A 12,920-nucleotide genomic window follows, 5' to 3' on the forward strand; every position below is an offset into this window, starting at 1 on the left:
TTGAAACAGTCAGTGAGAACTTAAGAGTTCAGTTAATAAACTAATGACTTCTTAAACAAATGTAAACAAATTTGATTCTCTAAAACAGATACCAAAACTTGCCCTCGAGAGGTTGTCCTTGCAAATATGATGTGTACGCACAATAAATGTGGACAGGGTGGACAGTTTGAATCACATTACAATGATGCCACAGCTCACTTAAAGAGATGATATAACTATGGAAATGTTGCTGCTAAGAAACGCCAACAATGCAAAGACACAAAAGAACAAGAGAGTCCTCCACCCATTATTGCTACGTTTCAGCAGCACTACTAGAGCAACAACACTCTCTTTCCCACATGAGCAAATGTCCATTAACAATTTCTTCATCATTTTTGGTTACAGCTCATGCACTGGCCTGTTGTACTATCAGAACTTAACCCACACGACAACACCTTTTAGAACAATTTGGTGCTCATGTGCATCAACTTCATGCACTCAATTACTACATGTGAATTGGACAAAGTCAAAAACCTTACATGTAAAGTCACAACCAACTTTACAAAACAAATCTTGAATATCCTGAACAGGGCTCCACATTTCTACAATGCTTCAGAATATTTTAAATATTTGCTCTGGTAGAAGAAAACACAAATTAAAATGTTTTCTTAGTTTGTGTGTTTCAGACTTCCATCATCAAAATCCTTTTAATAGGAGAAGATCATGTCATGTGATGATAATATACTGTAGCACACAATGATTACAATTTGCTTAAACTGGTGACCCATCTCAATCAGGCATAGTAAGATGCGTGAATATCAGCAAACTTTAAAGCTTCGTCAACATTGATTTTTGAGAGTTTGCGCGTCTATGTTGCCTTTTTCAAGCAACCCTCCCGTTCACTAGAGCAGTACTGAGTGTAAAAAGGTAAAAGCCTTTTAAGCAGTGTATAATGGTGACTGAATTATTGTATATATTCTTTTGAAATAATACAATGATCCTTTGTATTAGTCTTTGTGTATTTTACTTTTTAGTCAAATTTAAGTTATTGTTATTGTTGTTGGTGCTAGTGGTGCTTTATCAAAAACCTCATTTAGAAAAAATGTAAAAAGTTAATTAGCATTAGACAGCTATAAACTACACACACAGACCAGTAGAGAATAAGTATTAAGATGTCAAGTGGCCTGAGGATCTTTAAGAGTCATATGTGGCTGAAAGGAATGAGCAAAGGAAGAAAGAACAAAATAAAAATGGGAAAATAAATGACTTTGTGCTACTCAATGTACATATGGCTTCTCCTGAGCTGGTATGTAATAAAATGTGTTGCTAAGATACATGCTACTAAGGAAGTTCATTAAAGGAAGCTTTGAACAAAGCTGCCAGGCTTCTCTTCCTTTTAAAGACCACTATCATTTGGTGCTGTCCCTTGTGCTCATAATTAGATTCCTCTATGTACAATGTGGCACTCCATCCAATTGACTAATAAAACACAAAAGTCCTTCTCCTGGGGCTCGAGTCATGTTTTTAATTTTATATGTCTCTAAACAAATTTGATGATTCAGGTTTTTGTCCACATTCTAACAGATCACTCCATTGTGCCACATATTTTTATTTTATTGTAGCAGTTAGGTTTTCATCCCTTAAATCATCTTATTTCCATGTCAACAAATATTGTCCTATATTTTAAGATGTAGCGATAAAAAGATTTCAAAATATCTAATTCTGTGTTTTACAGTATGTGAGCCATTCACGCAAATAAAGTATCAGCATTTTGAAACAATACAACTGTCTTTGCTCCAGTCAGTGTAAAAATATGCAACTCTAAATGCAGAAATATAGTAATTTTGAGGTAACTTTATAACATAACTTTAAGGTTATTATTAGAGCCCTTAAGAGGACATTAGAGAGACTCAGATTAACTATATAGAAAAGTATTTTACAACTAAGATAAAACAGATCACTAAACAAAATGAAATCATCAGGTCATATCTAAAACATTTTGTGTGAAGAAAAAATATGATTTGGAATTATTCCCTTTCAATACGCCTCTGTGTCTGTTACTGCTTTACTCAGAAATAGAAGAGGAACAGCTGACAGTGGAGGAGACAGACTTGGACCACCTCACCTCTCATTAGAAGAAACAGAAAATAGAAGATTAACTGGTTATCAAGCACAAAACATACTGAGAATTTCTTTGAAAGTAAAAATCTTGCTCATTGATTACTGTTCACATGGAGAATAAGTGCTTTTCCATGTAGTCCTCATCCCTGCTAAGGAAACATTCACATGGCCACAACTTCAAAAGACAAAAATCTATTTGTCGAGAAAACCATTGAGCAGTTCCAGTTAACCTACCTGGCTGGCCTAAAGAAACCTTAATCCTCTGCATTCACTTACTAATACGAACACATTTTCTACCCCTAAAAAGAAAAAAAAAGACTGAATACTATACAAAATAATATACTTCTTACATAAAATATTCATTGTGACTTATATCCGATAAGTAAATCTTTTGTACAAAATCAGTTATTGTACAAAAGGAGCCCTTAGGTCCCAATTTAAGCTACTGTACTACATGATTCCACATTATATCCACTGAGCGGAAGTCCTATGCTGCTGATGTTAAGAGAAAACATTTTTCCAAAGCATCACATTGTTTGAAAAAAAACAGAAATCGTGAAACTCTCTTGCTTTTTTCCCCAGTTTCATTGGTTACTATTTTTATGACTGCATTTATCTGCTAATGCATCAGTTAATCTATAGCACCAAACTGTTAAACAAAAAAACACCCTGTTATTATTACCATCATCGCTAGGAACAGAAGGAAAGAGAAGCCAACACGAAGAAGAAAAACAACTGTGTCCAGGACACCATTTCCTATGATGTTAGAAAAAGCTCTTTGCTTACAGTTTTCCGCTGGCTGCCAGGCACTGTAGTTTGAATCAAGCCACATCAGCACTTCTGCATGACACTCTGGAAATTGCTACTGTACAACTATAACTAGCCATTAGAAGAAATTAAGTGAAAGGTTAAGGAGTATCGGTTTTTTTCATAACAACATATTGTCTTTTTACTATAATTCAATAACTTGAAAAATATCCTGAAGGGCTCAAAGAAAAATATTTTGCAACAAAACCGATTTCATTTTTAAATCCATGGGCTGCGTTAAAGCAAACCTTCAGCCCTTCCCCCGATGCTAAATTACAAAACCAGTACTTGACGACAGCTGCTGATTTCTTCTGTCTGTCCAGGGGAAGACTGCCGTTAAACACTGACTTTGTCGTTCTTTCTTGCAAGCCAACAAATCTTTCCAATGGGTTTGCTCATTTCAATTTGGGACTAACACTATTTAGTTGGTTTTTGGTGTCTTTGTTGTTTTGCAAGTTTTGTAATTACTGAGCAATGCAAAGCTACTGTATTACTGAGACAATGGTTCATCACTTTAAATGAAGTTTTTGCCTCTTCATATTAAAACTACAATATCCAGTAAACTTCACTCCACGTGAGGCCTAAATGGACAAAGCAAGAGAAAAGTGTGTCTGCTTGCCTCTCATCCTCCATCTCAGTTCTAGGCCTTGAGATCAGGACATCAGAAGCTGCACTTAGTTGGTGATGCTCGTCTGTGCCTCCTTTGCTGCACAAAACCTCACCTCTGGCCAGTGGCAAGCTGTTTAGCACAGGCAGTGTGCCTCAATTCAACAATAAGCAAATCAGTTGCACACAGAAAGCACAGCAGCTTGGTGAATCCACAGCAAGGAGCTCTGGTGAAGCCTGAAAAGTATGGCCCACATAACGGCACCTAGCTCCACTCAAAGGCAGCAACTGCACACCCTCAGCAGGCTTGAAAAAACATATCAATAGGTACAGCTGAGGCAAAGTCTTCAGTGACCATTTCCCATACCACAGGGGACCACACATCTCCCGTGAATGAGCGACTCTCTTCATTGAAGCATTTCCATCAGTCCCAAAACAAAGCATGAAAACATTAGACAGTTTCAGTGAAGTTCTACAGGGCGAGCAGCCAGAGGAGAAAAAGAAAAATGAGTTCTGGAGACATCAGTTATTTTCCATTTACACATGAAGCAATATTAAAAGACACATCATTTAAAAAGTGGGTCCAATTTTATCTTCTACTGCCACTGTATCGGATGCCTTCAATAAAGTGGTACCGCTTTTCACTTCATTGCAAAGTTCCACAATTTTCTTCTGCCTATTTTGCTTTGTCTTGTGTTGCGATAATAAATGTCGAAAATACAGCTTATAAATAAAATGCACTCAGTAACCAATAATGAGCTTTTAAAGGGTTATACCACACATTTCCTGCTCTGGCTGTTTAGGATTTTTACTATATTTGTGTGCTCTTGTAAAACATCTAAATACACAATGACCTACTGAATTAATACACTTAAATATCAAAATCTCACACAAAGCTTTAGAATAAAAAAAGATAATGTTTTATATTACTATGATACATGTTTACATATCTGTTATACATATGAATACTCATGCACCCATTTATTTTTCAGGAGAACATCAAACTATAGACTACATCACAACGAAAAGAACTATAATTAAAAAGCACATCGTAGAAATGTGTTCTAGATTCTATTTATCTATATCTAAAGAATTCACATTTCTGATTTAACACTTTATTACAATCTGAAATGGCAATGATAAAGTTGAATATAACTGTTTATTGAGGGTAATTAAGTGTTTGTGAACTAAACAGTACGACAAAACAATGGGACAGACGAACCTTCAACAACAACAGCTGTTCAGTTCTATTGTTTTGTTTCTCGTGGCCAAATTTAGAAGACTGAAAAGAAATTAGACTCAGTACACAACATGTTCAAGACAGAATCCTGAGCGTGCGTGTGTATATGCAGATGTAAAAACAGATTATTCTAAGAAAGTTTCAAATAACTGAATATATGAAGAGCGACAACAAAATGGGGCAGCCTTTATAATTAATCCTTTGCTTGAAAGACAAATATATGTTAGCAAAACTTTCTAAACCTTGAGGATAATCATCTCAGCCAGCCTTTCTAATGAGGCATCATGGGATTACAGGACTTAATAGGAAGCTTGCTTGGTGATGAAATACACAGTCAATTACAATCAGTTTTACAGTACTGACAGCAGGTGTCTTAACTGCCTGTAAAATCAAAAGGCAATGTTTAATGAAGGTTAACCTCAACATTTGGAGGACTTCTTCAGCTTGAATCATTACTAGTTTAAACCAAGAAAGACTTTCAAGATGAGGGCACGGAATATACTACTGTATCTGTAAACAGTGCAAACACTACTACACCTCATAAGCTGGACTCCTGCAGGCTTTACAGGTATTTTTCAACTAGTTGAAGATTCAGACCTAAAGTAAAACATGGGATTGTATTTCTTATTCAAATAATTAGCTCACTTAAGCTATGGAGGTTGGGGTGAATGAAAATATTCAGGCTTCTTGTGCACTCCTAGATTGCAGCTGGTCATACCTGCACTTTCTCATCACATTGTGCTGGACTGTGACAGAGTTTTCTCCTCAGAAGCAAACTATCAGTTAATCAGAATGCAGGTAGTATGCATTTGTAAAATAAGGAACAGGGTGTTTTCTTAGTTATTTTTATTTGATTATTTGTGTTTCACTCGTGTTGGTTGCAGGCGAGTCCCCTTTCCTGCCTCTCAATGGGAAAGTTCATTCTGACCAAACTTTTGAACAGCAAAAAAGTTGTCAAGCAGCAGAGACCAACACCAAAAATCTGAAGGCCTGATTATAAACTGTTTTATGAATCCCAAGCACCTCAAAACAACTTCAGCAGCACATACTGAAACTACTTAACTCATTCACTATTTTTTTAATGGATTTTGATGATGTTGTACAGTTTTTATTTTGTTGTTGTTTGGGCATCGCTAAATCCTTGAAGCACTTTTACAACACCTAAAATATCATGTGAGGCATCTGGTATTTGCTGGTAGTGGCCAGGTGGAAATTGTGGGCCAAAATCTGAAAAAAGGCAGAGCCGTCTTAATTATTTTACATGAAGACAACAGGGTAGGCTTTACCCAAACTAAAGGAGGATGTCTGAAAATAACTGTAATATAAATTGGAACTTTCTTCTCCTACATTTGAGATGCCAAATCTATACCAAAAGGGAATGTAATAGTCATCTACATTATATCATCTGTTAATATTATTAGAAGGATTATAAACAAAGGGGGGCTACTTGGTACTTCATAATTGATCCAAGGATCTCATGCAGCTGTTCCTTCAAAGACACCAGGATATCAGCATCCATATCATGACTGAGCAGCTTGTTCCACACTCCCACAACTCTTTAGGTAAAGAAGTGCCTCCTGTTCTCAGTTTTAAATGCACTTCCACATGCAGTAGCTTATACGTGTGCCTTCTGCTTCATGTTTCACTGTTCATTCTGAAAAAAGCCCACTGGGCTCAAAATGAGTTGTAAATGTCTTTGTAAACAAACGAACAAAAGGCTGTAAACTTTTTTGTGTTAAACAAATCAAATTTTAGGTCCCCTTGGCATTTTCCTTCAAACTCCAGAAAACTGGCTGGTTTTCAAGAGAATGGCACCAGACGTAAATGAATAATATTGTAACATCAAAATTAAACTGGAAAAAAAACATTTAATGAAAACAGAGCATTTAAATAAAGAAAGGGTTTTAGAAAGCTAATGCTAATGTCTTTTTATTTTGTAGATACATAAATTATGTCAGAAACAAACATGATTCCAGTACTTATTACCTTAGTTTCCTGTACTTAGCAAGCTATCTTCTAATACTAGAGACTTTTAAAATCTGTGAACTACAGAGAACTGAGATTCAAAAGGCACAAGAAAAAAAAGGAAAATATACAGGGATGGTGTGTATTTCGGGTAGCCATAAGACCTTTAAGCATAATGTCACTAATATCTATTTTAAGAGGTAAAAATGTGACACATAAACCTTTACTAAAGACATTGTGAGCTTGCCTTTACAAAGAAAGTGAAAATAAACCAAAAACGTGGATACTGTCTCTACTTCAGACCCTCTCAGTTCACCATCAGGCAGACTGAATGTATCCTAACTGCAGTGTAAAAATCCTGACGTGTGCGCCATCACAAAAACCTGGACTCATATGCCTTCGCCCTGTCAGAACCAGAGTTCAAATTCGAAGTGATGATTAAAGAACTCTTTTTTACAGATATGAACATTGCTTGAATAACTTTACAACACAAATGGCTCTCTTCAGCTTTGATCTTTAATCCTGGTCTACAAGCTGTAGTGCCTTTGAACTAGAATGCTGGTGTACTGCTTCTCAAAGTCATCCTCCAGAAATAAGTTATGGATGCCTTTGTTATTTCTCCGTGAGCTCCTTACTAGATGCTTGGCACCCACTACTTTGGCTATCTGAATTAATTGGTAGTGAGCCAAGAATGTTGCCATGCCAGTGTTAAGAAAATAATAAGGTGCACCTGAATCGGTAGGTATCTTAAACTGGTTACCTATATGAAGTCTTCTGGGTCATCCATTTTAGAAACGCGAAACCTGAGTAATTATGTTATGCTGAAGAGCTCTTTTATGATAATGCTTACTAAGAACAAACTCAGTACAAGCCTTCCCAGTAAACTTCCTTTTTAAAGAACTTGGCTTTTCAAAATGGTTAAGAGTAAAGTACACATATTACAGTCAACTGCTCCTGTACTATCTACATTAGCCACTGCATGGCTGCACAGATTCCTCCACCCAGGATGCCCTGAATGTTCGTGAATCCATATCTGCGTGATGTACGTGCTACAGGTAAACATGTTTAGGCAGCTGTTTGACCCTGTGGATGCATTTTTGTAAACAGATTCGAGTAAATCAGTCTTGACAGGATGCTGAATTGCTCCTGAGCAAAGACATACTCAGCTACTGGGTTATTCTGCATCTCTCTCCCTCTTGATCCCTCTCCATCTACGTGGATGTTTGACACAGGATCATTTTTTAACAAGCACAAAAAAAGTTCTCGCGAGGCCATAAACGCAGCAAGACAAAAACAAATCACTATATTGTTGTTTTTTCTATCTCAATGAGTAAATAAGTATGTTTATTTTCACCACCATGCTATTTGGTGAGCAGCTGGTGTAATTCAATAAGAGAGCTGTGTTAGTGAAGGCAGAATCCAGAGAGGTGATGTACTTAATCTGCTTACAGGGAGCCCAGACAAGACGACAACTTAATGAGGAAGATACGTGATTTACACTTTTGAAAGAGAAAGGAATCCAAGGAGTTCTTTGTACAAAAAAGTCTTCTAAGAAAGAGAGGACAATGATTTTTAGCACAAATAATTAAAACTCTCCACTACATTAGAGGTAGGTACAGGGGTAAATGCAACGGCTCTATCCAGCCACCAAACTCTCTGGCCTTGTAACAGCACAGTCAGCTATAAATAATAAAGTAAAAGAAGGGAAATCCAGCTCAAGAGAAAAACAACAGCTATAGAGCAATGGGGGAAGGAAAAAGCATATGAATTAAACACCAGATAGATGGTAGAAACACTAGATATAGCAGTAAAAATAATAAAAACTATTTCACCCACACAGCCATGGCCAAGCTCCTACAAAGGGATTAGGGAGTTTTGCATATCTCCCTACTTAGCAGAATATGTGTGTTTGCGGCATCCTAGATTAGACAACGTTGATAACTGTGACTAAAATATTTTCAGAGAAGCCTTTGAGGCCCCCAAGCTGAGAGGGGATAATGTAAACTGGTTTCATTGTGCAACGAGATAATTTACATTTTGTTCAAATATTTTTTCGCCACATTAATTTCCATGGTTATGGGCACTTTGTGCGAGTGTGCATTCTCATTATGAAACTTTCGAAATGTAAAATGTCTTCACTACATTACATGGTGCATGACACTAATAATGCACAAACAAGCATTTTTATTTCTTCATACAGGTTCATTGCATGAATAATAATATAGAAACATCTCCAATCCCTACTAAGCAATTAGGCTAAATAAGTATTAAAATGTCTGACTATGTGTAAAGCAACATAAGATAACATAAATAGATATTACTTCTCAAAGTGGTAATGAACTAGAATGAAGTCTACTTTAATCCAACCAACATCTTCAGGTCCTGAAGGCAGATGCTCGAGTTAATGAAGCCACAATCCATCCATCCATTTTGTCTCGTCCAATACATGGTCAGGGAGAGCCAGAGCCTATCCCAGCAAGCAACGAGTGCAAGGCAGGATACACTCTAGATGGGATGCCAGTCTATCACAGGGCACGCACAGACACGCTGACATGTCTGATGTGGACCAGTGATGATTTTCCCAAAAGCCACTTAACCTCACCACTCTGTGGGAGGAAACTTATTGCACCTGGTGAAAATGCACACAAAGATGGAGGTAGCATACACATTCAACACAGATAGCAGATTTACAACTAAACCACAACTGAACCCAGGGCTCCAGCACCGCGAGGCACCAATGCTAACCACTGCTCCATCATGTCACTCCAAAGGAGCCACTATGATATATCTCCATCCACACTCCATCAGTGATGCCTGGCTCACAGCAATCCAAATGGACTCTTCTGGTCAGCAAGAAACTTTTCAGGCTTGTCTCCATACACTGACATCTTGTTTGTTCACGTATCACAATACTGTACCCTTGTGAGCTCATGTTCCAGATTTCTGCTAGCCATTCTGTGGCTGATTGACTGTCATATTGACAGTGATTTTTTTTTTCCTTTTAGAAATGTTCTAAATGGATCTGGGTAACAACCTGGGTATATCTGTTTATTTGCACTTCGCAAAAAGCAACACGCGTCACTTTTGGAATACCAAACACTTTTCCATCATTCCCCGCCTTCTTTGTTCCATTAGGATTTAATTATTTTATTATTACACATTGTGGAAGTAATATTCTTGATACGTACAGCTGATGTGTGTTCTTTTTAAAGTTTTAAAGTTTGGGCTACATTGTTTCCTAACTGAATGTATGGCTTTAGTATGGTTTATACCAATGGAGAACTGACATTGTCTGTGACTTTAGGAATGTAAAAGAAAAAAAAACTTTTTAGTTCACTGCCATGTCTAGGAAAGAAAATATTCAAATATGACATACAAATATACAGTATATTATAAAGTAAGCAATTCTTAGAATAATGCTTTGAGTACCATAATATCATCATTTTATTTTTTATCCAATGAACATAAAATAAGGACATTCCGTAGGCCGGAACCATTAAAGTATGGTTGCTTTGCCTTTAGTTTAGTCCTGGGCATAACTTGCCACAATTTAGCAATCCAAACATTGAGGAACGACTTCATGCAAAATTACCTCATATGTCTTTCTTATTAAATTAATTTGCATTTGTAACACGTCCGGTTTTTTTTTATATTGGCATCAGACACACTAAGTATTTGGAGTATTTGTTAAGCACAATAAGAAATCGATATAACACAAACACACACATATATAATGTATAAAATCTTCAGGGCCTCGGGTGTCAGTGACCTCTGGCGCACAAATTTGAAGAGAATCGTTGTATCGTTGTAAACTCAACAGCTTGCTCTTCTGTGTAAATGCAAACGCACAGAAAGTAAAGGTCATATTTTGTTAAAAAAAGGGACCTGATTTGGTTCTGCCCAATGATTAAACATCCCTGCGCTGTGCTGACTCGGGTTTTCTCTCCATCACCCCTCCCCTCCCCCTCATCCTCCAAAAACAGCATCAAAGCAATCAAAATGGTAATGTTCAGCATGAATGGGGCCCCATCCCCCACCATGAAACTCTGCAGACTTTTCTCCATGTTAGGAAGAAACCAACACCCCTTCTCTCACAAAATGGAAGCTTCCACTATCAAAGTGGAGTGCTTTACAAAAACAGCAGAGAAAATACCGTCCAAACACTGTCCCCCCTCGCAAAACCTTGAAAACTACGAAAAACAAAACCACATGTCAATCCCTGTGCCTGTCTCTGAAACGCCACTTCATTCAGTCTTAAAGACGTTTAATTGCTAATGAAAAAAAATCAAGGCGCTGTTCCAAGTGCTGAAAACTGCATTCCAAAGGAAACGCGATCGATTAAACTTAGGGAAAGGCCAATGCATTACACTCGATATTCCAGGAAAATACTGATTCTCAACGCGTTTGTATTTTTGTTGAATTCTGTTTTACTTATGTCTTTGTCGCCCCGTGCCTTCGCTAAGCTAACTTTATTAATTCAGCAGGCAGGGCAAACTAAGCGAGTGACTGCTGTGTGAGTATTGTGACTTCAGCCTTCAATGGCATCTGTTCGTGGTGCTGAAAAATAGCTCCTCTTGTACAGAGCGGTAACGCTTATTATTACCGGCCACTCTCAGCTTGTTTTAGGCAAAATTATTTACGTCTCTTGAAAGATAACGTTTGGGTATCGATAGCATTAAAAATAAAGTTAATCTTGTGCACCGATTGATACGAGATTATAAAAAGTGAAAGTGTGCAAGGGAAGTCGAATCAAATGCTAACACGTCAGATGTGACCAAGAAGAAATAATATCTAAAGACTATAAAGTAATCAATAAAGTCCAGTTAGCTACGCAAAATAAAACATTATTGCAAGTCTACTACATAACTCTTCTCTTTCATTTTCTCACTGTGTTTTGTATGTATAAGTGGAAGCAGGTTATTTGAAGACCCTTCCTTTCGCACACTCTAGAAACATGTCGACCTACTCAAAATGGACGCTAAATTTTTCAACATTTCATGTTACACAACTTAAGAGTGGAGCAAAACAAAATCACAATATCGACAAAAGACTTATTGAACACTGTTAGCAAAGTAATTTGGATTATGAATACATTCGATTACTTTTTACGTGTATAAAATACCATTCGTGTCTAACTTAACGGTGTTGTACAACGTTACACCGTGACATTAAAAATAAAGACATTTTGGCAAAATAAAACCCCTACATATTCAATCTTACTTGTTTCTCGCTAAGAGCTGTTATTCTTGTTTGCCTTTCGTGGAGTTGTTTCTTAAGCTCTCCGTTCTAAAAAGAAACAAAAAGCCCCACCGTCAGTCTATTAAAAACAGTTGAAAAACAAAACAAAGCATGCCAGTGGTGATCAAAAAACTTGAATTACTACGATGCGGAATTCTGCAAAGTCACATTAAGGACAAAGCACGGAAACCACTACTGAGTTTAATAGGGAAATAAGCTAAAAAAAAAGATGCCTGCTGATAAAGTTTTTCACTCACTCCGAATACAACTGCCCTATTCAAAAAAGCAATAACGATACTTTAGGAATGTACATTTACCTGTGGGTCCTGCTTCATCTGTGCAACTAGTTTCTAAAGAGAAAAAGCATAAAACAAGAATTACAAAAGTGTTTCAAGTTAGTATATAAGGGAGGAACAAAGCGCCGAGGATACACTGCGAGTCAGTTTTCTTGCAGCTCATAAATATTCAAGTCTCGTCCTAATCTCTACACAGAACCACCGCATTATTACTCCAAATCCTTGTTGCTCTAAAAAGACTCACGAAATTCCCAAACAACTCTAAAAAGTGCAAAAACCTTTCCTCCTTAAACGGTATGTTCTGCCCATTACTCGACATTAGATCAAAACAATAAGGATTACACACTTATTTCCTAAGAATGTAAACCGCTCACGTTTGATCCCATCCGATCATTTTTCCTCTCGCTCTCATTCGTTCAAAAGACCAATAAGGATGGAATAATAAGATTTTTTTGTATACCTGATGACACTGGATTTCCACTTTCAACGCCTCTTGCAGGCCCTGTAGTTCCATGTTGTGACTTTCAAAGCACTTTTCTTGCACTTTCGAAGCAATCGCGACGAAGTTTCCAAAAATAAGGAAATTTTAAAAAGCGACAATAACAATCGAAAGAAGAACTACTCAGTCTGCAAAGCAAGTTCTTGCCTCTTTACTGGGAATAGGACTC

General features: G+C 37.1%; 1 protein-coding gene across 1 annotated transcript in view; it reads right to left on the reverse strand.

Annotated features, from left to right (window-relative positions):
* The window catches only part of phf21b (PHD finger protein 21B), a 103,984-nt gene extending 91,064 nt beyond the window's left edge, over nucleotides 1–12,920 (reverse strand). The window contains exons 1-3 of the mRNA XM_088923429.1: nucleotides 12,713–12,920; nucleotides 12,274–12,306; nucleotides 11,939–12,004 (exon numbers count right to left, since the gene is read on the reverse strand). Of these exons, the coding sequence (XP_088779555.1) occupies nucleotides 11,939–12,004; nucleotides 12,274–12,306; nucleotides 12,713–12,766 (153 nt within the window). The 5' untranslated portion in view covers nucleotides 12,767–12,920. The remainder of the gene's footprint in view (nucleotides 1–11,938; nucleotides 12,005–12,273; nucleotides 12,307–12,712) is intronic.

The sequence above is a fragment of the Atractosteus spatula genome, chromosome 8 (genome assembly GCF_055471065.1).
Source record: "Atractosteus spatula isolate fAtrSpa1 chromosome 8, fAtrSpa1.hap1, whole genome shotgun sequence".
Taxonomy (NCBI): Eukaryota; Metazoa; Chordata; class Actinopteri; order Semionotiformes; family Lepisosteidae; genus Atractosteus; species Atractosteus spatula.